Source organism: Capronia epimyces (genome assembly GCF_000585565.1).
Source record: "Capronia epimyces CBS 606.96 chromosome Unknown aczIQ-supercont1.2, whole genome shotgun sequence".
NCBI classification, from domain to species: domain Eukaryota; kingdom Fungi; phylum Ascomycota; class Eurotiomycetes; order Chaetothyriales; family Herpotrichiellaceae; genus Capronia; species Capronia epimyces.
Genome location: NW_006912905.1, coordinates 3,506,935 through 3,521,280, shown reverse-complemented (window position 1 = coordinate 3,521,280; position 14,346 = coordinate 3,506,935). Strand labels below are relative to the sequence as shown.

The 14,346-nt window shown below is 52.9% G+C and overlaps 5 protein-coding genes across 5 annotated transcripts; 2 read left to right on the top strand and 3 right to left on the bottom strand.

Annotated features, from left to right (window-relative positions):
• Window positions 1-1,258: 1,258 nt before the first annotated feature.
• On the top strand, window positions 1,259-3,607 carry A1O3_03070 (uncharacterized protein; the record flags this gene model as incomplete). Its single annotated transcript, XM_007733209.1, has 2 exons — window positions 1,259-3,455; window positions 3,507-3,607. 2 exons carry the CDS (start codon window positions 1,259-1,261, stop codon window positions 3,605-3,607), a joined length of 2,298 nt encoding a protein of 765 aa, XP_007731399.1.
• A 1,752-nt stretch (window positions 3,608-5,359) lies between these two features.
• A1O3_03069 (alpha,alpha-trehalose-phosphate synthase [UDP-forming] 1) lies at window positions 5,360-7,105 on the top strand (the record flags this gene model as incomplete). The annotated part of the gene is made up of 4 exons (XM_007733208.1): window positions 5,360-5,666; window positions 5,715-6,458; window positions 6,509-6,848; window positions 6,904-7,105. 4 exons carry the CDS (start codon window positions 5,360-5,362, stop codon window positions 7,103-7,105), a joined length of 1,593 nt encoding a protein of 530 aa, XP_007731398.1.
• Window positions 7,106-8,684: 1,579 nt separating this feature from the next.
• Window positions 8,685-9,605, bottom strand: A1O3_03068 (uncharacterized protein; the record flags this gene model as incomplete). Its single annotated transcript, XM_007733207.1, has 1 exon — window positions 8,685-9,605. One exon carries the CDS (start codon window positions 9,603-9,605, stop codon window positions 8,685-8,687), a length of 921 nt encoding a protein of 306 aa, XP_007731397.1.
• A 449-nt stretch (window positions 9,606-10,054) lies between these two features.
• A1O3_03067 (26S proteasome regulatory subunit N9) lies at window positions 10,055-11,267 on the bottom strand (the record flags this gene model as incomplete). The annotated part of the gene is made up of 2 exons (XM_007733206.1): window positions 10,055-10,935; window positions 10,988-11,267. The coding sequence occupies 2 exons, from the start codon at window positions 11,265-11,267 to the stop codon at window positions 10,055-10,057; spliced, it is 1,161 nt and encodes a 386-aa protein (XP_007731396.1).
• Window positions 11,268-11,621: 354 nt separating this feature from the next.
• A1O3_03066 (uncharacterized protein) lies at window positions 11,622-12,902 on the bottom strand (the record flags this gene model as incomplete). Its single annotated transcript, XM_007733205.1, has 3 exons — window positions 11,622-11,971; window positions 12,048-12,589; window positions 12,691-12,902. The coding sequence occupies 3 exons, from the start codon at window positions 12,900-12,902 to the stop codon at window positions 11,622-11,624; spliced, it is 1,104 nt and encodes a 367-aa protein (XP_007731395.1).
• Between the last annotated feature and the right edge of the window lie 1,444 nt (window positions 12,903-14,346).

Below are 14,346 nucleotides of genomic sequence, written 5' to 3'. Positions count from 1 at the left end.
AAAAGCACCTTCGGCGAGCAGCAGCATGATCTACGGCAGATACGAAGGAAAGACCTGCCAGAGAGAGGACTAGTGGTCAGCACCAACAAGATTACCTGCATGAGTGTGAGCTTCTTGGTGATATCAATCTGGCCAATTGGGCGAGGTCGCGGAGCATTGATGCGATATGACTCGTTGTCTGGTGTGTTGGGGTGAGCGAAGGAAACCCAGGATTTGTCGGCTGTGCCACTCGAGCCACAAAAGATTCGAGCCGTGGACATCGATCCCTCTGCAGGACGAGCCGTAACAAGGATGGCCGCCTCTCCGCCTTTTCCAAGGGCTGAGCAAGCTGCTTCATCGTCACGATGGAAATCGAGGGCGAAGTAGCGATGTGGTGATCCGCATGTGCAGCTTTTTGCATGAAAGAGGGCGCAGTCACCATATGGGTATCATTATTTACATTTCACTCCCCGTTCTTTGTTGCTTCAGTGCTCCCCGTCTCACTTTGCCATGATCTTGTTGCCGAAGCTCTTCACCTCACGACTGGAGTGTTCCCTTCACCGTCTTCTAGACTAGGCGCCGTCTCGAGGGGTGGTTCCAGGTTGACTCTAGCAAGGAAACGGACGCCGAACGAGCAAGGTGCCAAGCAGGAGCGAGCGGGGGCAGCTTTGTCTGGAGCGGCGAGGGAAAGCGCACCGCGGTACGGGGTACATGTATGCAGTACTAGCGACGTCGAACGGGCTCTGAAGGGAAGAAACAGTGTGGCCGAGACACGCATCAAAGGATCGCTCATTTCGTGCCTCCAGCCATCACTTGACTGCGCTGAGTCCGTCTAGCACTCGGATGGGGCTGTGAACCCAATCGGCACAACGACATCCAGTCGCCGAGGGGTCACGCCGCGGGTCCTTGGGGCCTGAAGCTGCAGCTTGCCACCGGCGCTGATCGTTGTTGGCTGCAGCCACTCGCCACGGCCGTTTCCGCGCACGAATTGCCCACTTGTCGTCCCCCGCCCACCTGCACCATCTCCAGAAGCGCATGCACCTGCTCACCGCTTCTTCTGCACCGTCTCTCTACCTCCCTCTTGAGGCCCGCCCTCTCGGTCGTGCCCGCCTCGAGCGGTCACTCTCTGTAACTCTTGTCCTTGCAGACTCTCTCTGCATCCTTCCCTCGACCTGTTTTCCTCTCTTGCTTGACGAGGCCGGCAAGACATCCTCCCCTCGAGACGCCTGACTTGCGACCGGGCAATTTCCTACGAGGCTGACGGTCTGACATATCAACCATGGCAGGCAATGTTGGCTTGACGAGTGAGGATCTCACCTACGAGCTCGACGCAAGAAACGCCTCATACTTCCGGAGTCAAGCATGGCCTCTGCAGCTGGAACAAGTGGCTGCTCCACGACAAGACCCCAGGAGGAACATATCACCTATACAGACCCGGAATCATGGTCTTCGACAGACCACCATGGCAGAGCATCCAATGATGGACAGTTGGAGGTTCCAATCACAGCAACATACGCAACAGCACGACACCGTCGATTTCTCCGTCCAACAGTCGGCGTATGATATCCATTTCGAAACCCAATTCCATGGCCTCCCCATGCACCCTTCGCACTTGACGATGATGCCTGTCTCGCAGCCGCCGCTAGGCAGTGGTCTGCCCCTCGAACCCGCGTATCTCCCCCTCGAATCCGGCATTGAGGGAATGCCGCGCAACTGGGCCGAATTTCAGAGCGAGTTGGTGAACTATACAACTACGGACATGGGGCTCGCTGTATCACCTTACCAACAGTTGACAAGCTCTCCCACCGGATCCCATCTTGAAGTTCTGTCACAGCCCAGTTCATGCGATGAGCACGGATGGACCATGGTAGAGCCTCGCTCCTCCTTCGAACCCTACGAGCGGCATTTCTTTGTTGATCCGAACCAGACCGTGCACAACAGGACGCTGTCAGAGTCGTCATACTCGGACCTTGAACCTCAAGGCAATGGGACATTCATGTCGAACCTCGAGATGGGCCATTCTCAAGCTGTATACTCCCCGACCACCTTGTCTGATAGTGATTTCGAGTACCCGCACCCCCACCGCCTCTCGATAGACTATGGATCTGCTCCCACCGCGAGCGTTAATCCCACAGCCCTCGTTCGCTCAATTCCTATTCCCACTGGCCGATCTTCTGGAGCTACCGTTCGGTCTCCTAGCTCTCAAGGCTCCGCTAGCTCCCCCGGTCGGAAAGGTTCAAGGAAAAGTCCTATCGCTGCCAAGTCGACTGACAAAGTCGTGAAGAAATCAGCACAAGCAGGCAAAGGTGAGGGCGAGAAGCGTGTGGGCCGAAGGAAGGGGCCGCTCCGTCCTGAACAACGTAAACAGGCCAGTGAGATCCGGAAATTGAGAGCATGCCTGCGATGCAAGTTCTTGAAAAAGACCTGTGACAAAGGAGAACCCTGTGCAGGATGCCAACCTTCGCATGCACGCCTGTGGCAAGTGCCTTGCACTCGCATTGACATCAAGGAAATTGGATATTTCTTGAAGGACTGGAAGTTCGACTATGAGCGACACATTTCACTCGGCTTTTCGGTCGGCAACATCAAAGGATTTTCTGACACTGAAAAGACTTTATTCATCACTCATGGGTACGGGCACATGTTACCCGTGACTGCCAGGGAGGTCTACGTCAGAGACGACACGTGCTTGAAGTTGGATTGGGTCGAGGCGCAACACCCATCGCCTGAAGGATACGAAGTATCTACTGCCAAGTTGTCTGCTGGCATGGAAGGCATTTCGACAACTATGTTGAGTGACTATCTTGACCGCCACATTGACGGGACTGGCACTTTCGAGAAATTCGTCGACGACTACTTCGAGGGGACTCCGTTTTTGTCGCAAATGCTCAAGACAGCGCATCGGTTTTACTTCAAGACAGGGTCCAAGATCATCAAGAAGGCTTTGAAACTCGTGCTCGCCTACAATCTGACGTTGCACATCACGATGGTCGAGGGAGTGCCACCGGAGGAGTCGTTTGTGGGGAAGATCGAAGAGCAGACATCCAAGTTCTTTGGTAAGACCCTGGCACCGGTGATGATCAACTTCCAGATCAAATGCGCCATGGCCGACATGTGGCGGGAGCTGCACAAGGATGTACTGGAGGAACTGTCAAGCTTGTACTCCAGCGTGTACAGTGGCGACAAGCTCAAGAACTGGCCGACCATCTTTATCCTGGCGTCGGTGTTGTTGGCAGTATGGGAATGCATGCAGTTTGACTGCCACTACCGCGTACCTGACAGCGCGGCTGTGGACCGGTTCTGCAACGACATGGAGACCACTCCGGTCGGTGTTGTGGTTGGTCTTTTCCAGGCCATTTCTCAGAAGCTGCCTTCAATTCTTGACTGGGACACTTCCAAGCATCATGCGTTATTGGCTTCCGACCCAGACGTTTGCAACACCATGACTGAAGTTCGAGAGCACGTCACGAGATATGGTGAGAGAGCTCCCTGTCCCCGAGTATCTTCGTTACTGATAGCATGTACAGAAAACTACCTCCGCGGCCGACCTAATGCACAATTCGACCGGAAGGATTTTGATTCGCTGTCGAACAAGTTTTTGGCGAAGTTGGTCATCAGGGCCAACTAAGAGTTTACGCAGTTTACGGCCTGATGCCCTGATGAAAAGTCGACCCGCAGAAGTTACGAGCGACCGACATGTCTAACGATATCATGCAATGTTTCTGACCTTTTACGACTACACCGAATGGATGAGTGACGAATGTATACGGCGTTACGATGATAAGCACCTCTCTATCATGCGCCTTCCTGCCTCCTGTCGTTCGCAATTTTCCTCTGTTATTTGATCAAGTGGGTGACTAAGAGGTGATGTGGGAGATCGGCACAAGAATTGTCCAAGACTAAGGCCAGCTCATTAGAGGCGGCGAGCACATGGATTGCAAGCGTGGTCGTACACATGGTGATTTTCAGATGCCATCTTTGAGGGGGCGGTATCGGGGATTTGAGAGCTATGGAGACAAGATAGCATGCGATGTCGAACTCAGGAAAAGTCGGCGGTGTCTTCACGGCAGTCGATAGTATCTAGCAAGGCGTGGGCGATCATTACCGTGCTATGTTGTGTTGTGGTTTGGCGTGTTGGTGATTCAAGGGTACCTAGGTGGCTACTGTACGCAAGGTGGTGGTAGTAGTTGTGTGCTAGGTAGCTATGAGGACAGGGGAACACAAGAAGACAAGGAAAATGACCTGAAGTTCTTTCCCTTCAGCTACTCTGGTACTGAGTATGGAGTACTATGTGTAGGTACTTAGGACATAGCTAATGTATCTGTACTCCTTACTCCGTAATCTGTAATTCTACCCCGCCTGGTAGCAGTGTACAAAGGTCGAATGGAACGAAGGCCGGCAAATCAGGCGCCAAGATAGCGATTAGAATCCCCTACTACAAGTACCACCTGGCACCTACCTGAGGTACCTATGTACCTAGCACAGTAGCATGGCCATAATACCTGGTAATATGACACCAACGTGCAAGGTGCTGTCCATTATCCTTGCCTGGGTAATATTTCAGACTCTGGTGACCGTATTCATATCGCATCCTCTGCCAGGACATAGGACTCGCCTGTAGAAGTACATACTGTTAGTAAGCTATATTTATTCCGTACACACCTGCAAGGTAGTTGGTCCTTAGGTATCCGTATCTGGTAAAGTATTGTCGGAGGAATGAGCCGGGGTGTCTGACAGGAGGGGCCCTTAGGCTACAAGGCCTTTAGCTGGGCGGACCAGGACCAGGGTGACGTACATGGAATGGTAAACGGCGTGCCAGCTTCAAGTTTCCTGCGCCTTCCAAGTATACCGCAAAAATAACCACAGCTTCGTCTCGAACTTCATCTGCTCTACTCTCCCAGACACAATATCAAGCCGATCTTATTTTACAAGGACCCCTGACCACCCCGTCTACCTCGCAGCATTTCGTGCATCCCTGCCCGCCACTGAACTGTTTGTTCGAGCGATTGACGCGGTGCGCCAGTCGGAACTGCCCTCTGTGCTTTCCACTCCCTCGGGTTGCATCAACAGCACGGAAAACCGGGCGGCGGTAGCACTTGAATCGACAGCAACAGCCCGACATAGATACAGCTTTTCCGGTCTCTTTCTGCCCGTCTGACATATACTACTCTGCTCCTGTAGCGTCAGATCTCGACTGCGGGTGTTATTACGTTGACCCCGATCTTGAATTGCGAAAGAATTACACGTTTCGACATTCGTCCTGCCTCTTCAGACCAGTCCCTAGGCACAATTCATCTCCTTGCCCCCCTCGATTCCGCTCGCATCTCGATCGAAACCGGCTTCTCCCGGCAGCGCACCAGCCCTTCTATCCCTATTCGACATGCCTTCCGTAACGGAAGACCCTCCGAAAGCCGAGTCGCGGTTACTCCTCGTCTCAAATCGTCTTCCCATAACTATCAAACGCTCCGCTGATGGAAAATATGATTACTCCATGTCATCAGGCGGTCTTGTCACTGGCCTCAGTGGATTGGCAAAGAGCACCACGTTTCAATGGTACGGCTGGCCAGGTCTAGAAATTCCACAAGATGAGATTCGGGAGGTTACCACCAAGCTCAAAGAGGAATTCAATGCCATTCCTGTCTTCATGGCCGATGAATTGGCTGACAGGCATTACAATGGCTTTTCAAGTGAGTAGACTGACCCGAGACATCAAAATGGACGCTAACAAGCCTCAGACTCCATCATGTGGCCTCTATTTCACTACCACCCCGGCGAGATCACGTTCGATGAATCGGCTTGGAATGCTTACCAGGAAGCCAATCGTCTCTTCGCCCGCACAATCGCCGCCGAAGTCGAGGATGGGGACCTCGTCTGGGTTCACGACTATCATCTCATGCTGTTGCCCCAAATGCTTCGCGAGGAGATCGGTACAAGCAAATCCAATGTCAAGATTGGTTTCTTTTTGCACACCCCCTTTCCCTCCAGCGAGATCTATAGAATTCTTCCCGTTCGAAACGAAGTCCTTCTCGGTGTCCTGCACTGTGACCTCATTGGCTTTCATACCTACGACTATGCACGACACTTCCTCAGCAGTTGTTCCCGGATCTTAAACCTCACCACAACACCAAATGGAGTCGAATTCGAAGGTAAAGTCGTCACTGTGGGGGCTTTCCCCATTGGCATCGATCCGGAGAAGTTCACAGAAGGACTCAAGAAAGAAAAGGTCCAGAAAAGAATAGCTGTATTGGAAGAAAAGTTCAAGGGTATGAAATTGATGGTCGGGGTCGACCGTCTTGACTATATCAAAGGTGTCCCGCAGAAGCTTCACGCCCTTGAAGTGTTCCTCACGGATCATCCTGAATGGATAGGGAAAGTCGTCCTGGTGCAGGTTGCTGTGCCAAGTAGACAAGACGTGGAGGAGTACCAAAATCTCCGAGCAGTTGTGAATGAGTTGGTTGGACGCATCAACGGCAAATTCGGTATGTTGTGTGAGTACCCAGCACATTCTTACTGTTCTGACCTTTTCCAGGGACTGTGGAATATATGCCCATCCATTTCATGCACAAGTCCGTCAATTTCGACGAACTCATTGCCCTCTACGCCGTGTCCGATGTCTGCCTAGTGTCCTCCACACGTGATGGTATGAACTTGGTGTCATTCGAATACATTGCGACGCAAGAGAAACGCAATGGGGTTCTTGTCTTGTCCGAGTTTACGGGAGCTGCACAGAGCTTGAATGGCAGCATCTTGGTCAACCCCTGGAACACGGAGGAACTGGCCGGTGCCATTCAGGAAGCCGTCACGATGAGTCCAGAACAACGTGCCCTCAACTACGCCAAACTGCACAAGTATGTTTTCAAGTATACTAGGTAAGTTGCCATGATGTTACACTGCTACCGGTACGATTATACTGATACATGATAGTTCTTTCTGGGGACAATCTTTCGTCGCTGAGTTGACCAGAATATCGGCGCAAGGCGAGAAGAAACTGAAGCTGCGTCGAGCCTCGTTGGTGAAAGACCCTTCACAAATCTCATTACCAAAAGATACGCCAGCCGAACAGAAGACAGCTTCACCCACCTCTGCCGCGGGTGTGGATGGCGGCCAGAAGTCCAACACCGTCTAGGTCGCAGAGAGAGCACTCGTTGCTGTGAAACTGCAGAGCGGGTAATTCGGTCTTTTTGATTCGGGATTCAAGCTTGTGAAGAAAATAGAAGACCTCCCTGTTGTGTCATGACACTGACCCTAGGCCCATGATTCCATGCACTAGACGGAAGGGCAATGGAGTTAAGAAATAGACTGGGTATAATGAATCAACTTCTCAACCTCCTTTTCTGCCGGGGCCCGTTGGGATAGAGCTGTCCGTAAATGGTATTGAATCAAGTAGGCGGCTGGAAATAACGATGACTTCAAGAATGACATGTTGCGATAAATTAACCTGCAGCCTCATTTGCACGGTGCATCAAGGTATACAGGTTGTCTCGCAGGGTAGGACAGAGACCATGACGAGTTGTCGAAAAAGGAGAAGACGTTCCGCCCAGCTTCACAGTGCCCGCGTCTATCTAGATGGATAGCAGTCTGGTGGAGGGTTTAGGACAGACAACCAGATATCTCAGTGATATACACTGGCAGAGACCGGGGCTGAGCGGACAGGGAATCATCCCTAGGGCCCAGTGTGAGCTATACTTACAGTATAATGGCGTCTATAGTTAGAAGACGGCTTTTATTAACTAGCTGGGCCATGAGAACATGATTGGGGATGGGAAATTAGGCCATGCCTTGAAGAGATATATACAGGCAAACTATCCATACAATAGCAATGTGGTCGGGCCGTCGTGGTCTGCAACCGGATTGTCTTGTATCCAGAATGTTCAACATGGACTTGCCGAAGCCCTGCATGGTCGCATGCTGTTTTGTCCGTGTCTTGCTGGGCTGGAAAGATGCACACGCCGAGACGGGCAATTTCGAATTCATCAACTCGAGTGGCTGTCCAATGCAGTAGGATTGCCATTTGCACTTGGACTTCGACCAGAGACATAGATATAGACACCAACACAGACACCAACACACCCAATAGACAGATGTTCGAGTCTTGGGATGTGACACAGATGTTTGAGTGTTGGGATATGACAATCAAACAACACCGACGTCAGGCCTCCCGAAATCTCGAAATCTCCCCATGGAGAATGGAACCGACCGTCGTCAGAACAGACATTTCCCTTTTGATTCGACCTCTCCTGTCTCATACTGTGGCCTTTGTGGACACGCTTACTACCACCTCCATCTAAAATCCCTTCTCCTCGCCTTGGTTGGGTTCGGGAGCGGGGCGGCTAGCTTGGAACAATCCAGGGGGCGATCGAGTAGGATCGAAGTCGAATATGTTCGAATCAGACTCTCTCTCTCTCTCGCTGGGTTGATCGTGTGGAGGAGACAAAGATGCGCCGAGGCTGCATGCCATTGAGGCGGGTGTGGATAGAGTGTTGACCGAGCTGAGACGCTCAAGAGTTGCTCCTTGGACAGGGGAAGTCGAAAACATACGAGTGAGAGGTAAAAATTGAACGAATCTTCGGGACTACCCCAGACAGACCGAACCCAGTTGCTGTATATGCTTGTCCCTTGCAGCACAGATCATCACACCTCAACCAGCAACGTCCCGCAGCAATCCATCAACGGAAGCCGAGGCGAAGGTATGCATGTTGCGGTGTTCAGGCAGCTGCCTCTGCATTCTTCTTGCTCGACGGAACATTGACCGCGTCCTTACCCCTGGGCCTAGTCCGGCTCCCGCCCTTCTGCACTTGCACCTGTCCCGGCGTACCGTGCCACCTGCCTGCAGGACTGCCGACGATTCGACTGACCCTTTGTTCAACGGGAGTGCCGAACGGCGTGATCACCTCCCTCAGCACATGGCTGACTTGTTTATTGCCTCCGACCTGGCCCCTCTGTTCGCGCGCCGCCCGCATGCTCGGCGGGAAGGGGCCGTACGTGATAACATCGCCTTCGTTCAGGATGTCCTGTGGATCGTGAACCAGGTCGTGGGCCGTCTTTTTCCAGTGCTTTTGCAAGAACTTGTCCCACACTTGCACGGTGCGGGAAACTCGAACGGTCTTACGCATCGTACCGACTCGGGTCACATGGCCAGTCAGTTTAAATGAGGTTGCGAGGAACGCTGCGTCCGCGGCGGCGATGGGATCAGACTCGGTTGTCGATGATGGTGAATTATCTGAGACTGGTGGCTGTTGTGCCGCCGCCGTTGCTCCGGTCTTGGAAATTGTAGACGATGACAGTGTCGACGACTGCTGCTGCTGATCCGTCTGAGCTCGCGAGATCACCGTCTGTGTTAGGTTCTCTCCTTCGCCGCCTTTGCCAGACACTTCACCCCCCTCTGACGCCGCGGCTGGGATGTCGTTCACAGGTTGAGCGTGCCCAAGTGTACTTGTTGACGAGAATGCCGCACGTTGCTGCCCAATGCCTCTGTGACACTGATATGTGAGGTTTCTTCCGTTTTGACTCGTGGATTTCAGGAATGGAGCGCTCGTCGATCGAGGCGGTAGGACTAAACTGCGTGACGGCGCTGGTACGGGGCGTGCGCGACATGCGCGGAAGAAGATCGTGGCCGAGCAGTTCATCGTGTCGAGTAGTGGGGGGTGCCGAGCTAAGCAAGATCTGCGACAGACACAGACAAAGAACAAGACCAGAAACACGTATAGTACAGAAGAAGAAGCGGTTGCGGAATCAGAGTGCAGCCAGGGCCATGGAGGAGAGCTCGAGGTGTTGGGGCCTTTGTCAAAATTTTAGTGCAATTGGAGATTTGGCGGACGGAGTTTACAGTACAGTATTGGGCCTTAGCTGCTTAGCCCGAAGGAGCCCGCCCCTGACCTCCAGAAGCCTGATGAGGTCTTCCCAAGTCACAGACTCGGAGAGACATAGATAGAGCAGATCAATGCATTTGCATTACATGGTCTACAGCTGTCTTTTGGGGCAGACTATCAAGGGCGCTCTCCGCCCATAACCCGCCCGTCGTCCGGTCCCAAACGCCAGTGCTATGTATGCCGCCTTTCTGCGACAGAATATGACCTCAAGCCGCCCACACATCTTTACCAACACCCTCTATCCAATGACCCAGCTCGTTGACATTGCTATCCCACTCCTTCAGCCGGGTTCTCATGCCTTCGATCTGGCTTCGCTCTAGTACTTTAGGCTGCACCCAGTTGATTTTCGCAATGCCGGCGACCTGATCGATCTTCCCCCTCAACAACCCTAAGCTCAAGGCTTTCATGATCAAATGTTCGATTTCGTCAGGCTTGACCTTAGTTTCTTGGCTGATAGTCTTGAAAGTCATTGCACGGTCGTGAGGCGGACGTTTGAACACGAGTTCTGTCAATGCTGCAAGGTTGATCTTTTGCCACAGGAAAAGCCGATGTGAGTCTAGGTTCTGGTCCTTGCTGAGGTTATTCGACATGCGGTCAAAGGTAGCAAGGTCTCCTCGGTTGAATGCAAAGAGAAGCTCCCGCAGCCACGAGTTCGGGTGCGGAGGTTTGAGGACATCGAGGATGGGATGCAATAGCAGTTCTCCGAAATTGTAGATGGTATCGGACACCAGCGCGGCAATAGCCAGATCGTACGCTCTCTGTTGTTGTTGCTCAGGTGATAACTCCGACTCTTCTATACAAGCAAGGTAGAGCAGGGAGTTTCTATAATAGGAGGTGTAGTCGCCTTGAGCTTGGAAATAGTCGGCATTGATGCGATAAAAGGCGGCATGAACGACATTCTCCACGAAGTCGAATTGGTCCAGTGTCTTTTGAGCCTTATCCAGCTGCTCTCTCGCCTTTGACGCCTCGCCCAAGCTTAGATAAACGCTGGCGAGTTCAGTAATGGTGTAGACAAATCCTTCTTCCGAATCCGGCTTGTCTACTCTGTCTGCGAGGGTCTTGAGGAATTGACTTCGTTCAGTGTCATCTAGAAGGCGAGTCAGCAAGTGGAAGAGGGTACTCCTGCGTGGGACATTCACCTTTGATCTGTGCGGAAGCACTCAAGGCCAGCTTCACCAGCTTGAGCTGGTTAATCTTGTCGGCGAAACTGGTGATGAAAGTGTTGTAGATGGGTAATCTTTGAGCGGCGGTTTCTGGGTTGGAGAAGTACTCCAACAGGGTATCCGTCAGTTGATGCCATAGTTTCCGCTCCCAGAGATCCTCGAATGTGAGAAAGATATGTTGGAGTTCGGCTGGCGCTTCGTCTCGCTGCTCAGCGAGGAAGTTGGATATCGCCTCGGGGTCGAATTGTTTTGACATTGCAAGCTCAGTCTAGAGCAGAACCAAATGACTGAAGTAACGTTCTTAGAAGAGCTGTCTATTGGTGCAATATGTGTGGGTGATAGGGCAAAGCATGAAAGAAGGGATCAGTACACGACGGGGATCGCTTGTGTAGAGTATAGACGGCGCAGTTGAACGCGCACCTCGTTGCGCCTGCGGCGGATGTCCTTACATGCCAAGATAATAAAAGCGGCAGCAATTATGTTTTCATTCGGCAGCATGGTCCTGCCGCTTCCTGATCAAACGTCGGCTGCAACTAAACTATGGCCCTTTTCCTAGTCTTCTCCTTCTTGTTCGCCTGTACGGTGCCACTGCCCTGGGCAGGCTTGTAGGCTATTCATCTCTTGCCCACGCTGCTCGGAGGTCGTCGGCAATAAACACGGTCCGTCGCCCAGATTGTTTCTGGCACTGTTCGATGAGATGGAGAGTGAGACGCCTTTCACACACTCCTTCTGTCACCCATCCGGCAATGTACAGACACTGGGTCGAGACGAAGCTGAAGGCCTCGGGAAGTCCGCCACTTGCGATGAGGAGGATTTGTTTGCGCGATCGGTCAATGAGCCGTCGCGTCGAAAGCGACTGCTGGGCATATGACCCTCGCGCCTCCCGTGGCTCAGACGGCCAAGTCGCTCCGTTGAGCCCGAGCAGGATTTGAGAGGCATGGTACATCTGAAGGCCGACGGCTGGTGTCCCCCGTCAGCCAACTCCCAAGATAAGATTCGACATCATCAGCCAAGGTCAAATGCATAATCCACTTACCGCAGTGTGGCGACAAGAACAATACAGATGAAATCTCTTGCAACCATGGGTCCTGCCGGCTTAGGCCTTCTTCGCCCTGCGTGGTGCCGTGGACTGCTCGCCCGGCCACAAAATGGGTCATAGAGGGTGGGAGCATTCTTCTCCACCCCTCGAGGGCACTTTGGAGTTCGGCCATCTTTCTCTGCCGTGCCTCCAGGGATCCTTCGATACCTTCGTTTATCAATCCCGATGGCGATGGGGATTCCTTGCCGTGGTTATAGAAGTTGATACACTGTCCGAGCAGGTACATGGCGCGGTTGGCGATCTCCGCTTGAGATAGTCCGTCGAAGCAATCAACCGGTCGAGGTTCCCAGTACCGCTCGTCCAGAAACATAGGTCGTCTAGCATGTAGAGCTGCCCATGTATCTGATCGGAACCAAGTCCAAAATACTATGCCTCCGATGCCCGGAGAATCTCCATTGACCTGCCACAGCTGAAGTAGAGAGGCGACGCCACGTAGATGTGACCCGAAGTGATCTCCGGCCACGTCGATGATCTCGTAGCTATGCAGGAGCAGACATGCGGTCAGCGCATCGTACTAGCCTTGCGTTTTCGGTTTCGGTTTCGGTTTCGGTTTCGGCTTCGGCTTCTGCAACACTCTTACCAGGAAAGCATGATGCTGGATGCCAGGATTTCGTCACTGCCAGCCCATTCGGATTGCATCAACAAAGCGCTGAAGGCTTTCAATGCCCTTTGGTAGAACTGGACGGCAACCACGTTTGGAATTCTTGGTTCGTTTTGGTTTTGGGTTCGTGGCTCACATCCAGTTTCCTGCAAGAACAGATGTTTGGCCGAAACAGCCAGGCACGAGAGCATGACCGCCGGGCAGTTGAGGGCGAGGATGGGCACGAGGGTGGAAAACGACGTCTCTGGAGAGAATGCCTCGATCTGCTCGAAGGAGTCAACCGATACAGATCATGTGATGAAGTCACAATCTTCTCAGAACAAAGAAAAGGAAAGGAAAAGGAACAAAGGAGACGGCTGGTGCAAAGTCTACCGTCTGCGTACCCTTGGTGCAAAGCATTCAATGTAGTTTCGAAACAAACTCATCTCCAGCTCCGTCAGGTAGAGCGGGCCAGTGGCACCGAAGGCTCTCGAAGGAGAAGGAGGCCTGAAGACTGTACGTTTTCCTGCTCTGCCAGACACGGTCTCATTGCTGTAGGGTCCATCCAATCCCTCGAGCGGTGAAGGCGAAACTGGCACAGCGGGGGAAGTTGGTTTCCAGGCCAGATGTGCATTGAGAAGGACGGACTCCAAGTTGGCCGAGGGCGAGCCTTGCTGTGACCAACGTCGGGCCGAACCTCTGGTTGGACTATCCAGAGATGATGTGGGCGTGTGATCAAAGTTAGCACTGGTGCCAGGTGGAACTGGAATCTCTGTTGGAGAGACCCCGTACCCTAATCTGCCTCCCCTGGCCTGGGTGTCAACGAGGCCTATACCGGTGGGTTGACTCGTGGCAGCCTGGGCTAAATGTCGAACTGGCCGAAACCATGGGGCGTCGTCGCACGCTGAGGAACCAGAGAGGAGAGGCAGAGGCGTGGTCGGGTTGGGGCCGGATGCAGTATGGATATGGATGTTAGTATCGGTAGGAGGACTCGAGCTGGACGTTCTCGCATGGCGTTGGGCCCGATACTCAAGCAGATTCTGCTTCGGACGAATGCCATGTGTCGCTTTCCCACTGGCAGTAACCGTACATGTAGGGCCAGCCTCGTACCGGCAATGGCGATTCTTTTTCCCACAGTTTCCGCAGATCGGTCTTCGTTCGTCGCATTTGACATGCCGTTGTCGGCAAGTTCGACTGTATGTTGACCAAGTCCAAGTCAGCCAACGCGGCCACTGTCCCGTGTCCTGCCCCGGGCAAGGCTCCCAGATCCATCCATGTGGCAAGACATACATACCATCCCGTGGTTACGCGGAGGCGTCTAGAGGTGCTCTGAAGCCCCAGCCCGTCATTCTCAGGCATGCTGGTTGGACTTGGACTCGGACCTCTGTTCCTAAAACTCGTCTCGTCTCGAGCCTCGTTGCGAGAAAGCTGGGCTTGGATGTGGATGTTCGACGTTCTCGACACTACACCATACTAGAGTACGGGGGTAGTCCGTACAGTATCCCGCGTTGCCCCATGGAGTTCGACACATCCTTATCAGGAAGTTCCGATCCAGAGCCTTATCAGCAGCAGGTGAACGGGTGCTGTCAAAAGGTTCGGAAAGCCAGCGAGCAAATAAGCTTAGGCCGTTCAACGACATGGAAAGGCGGAGATCGG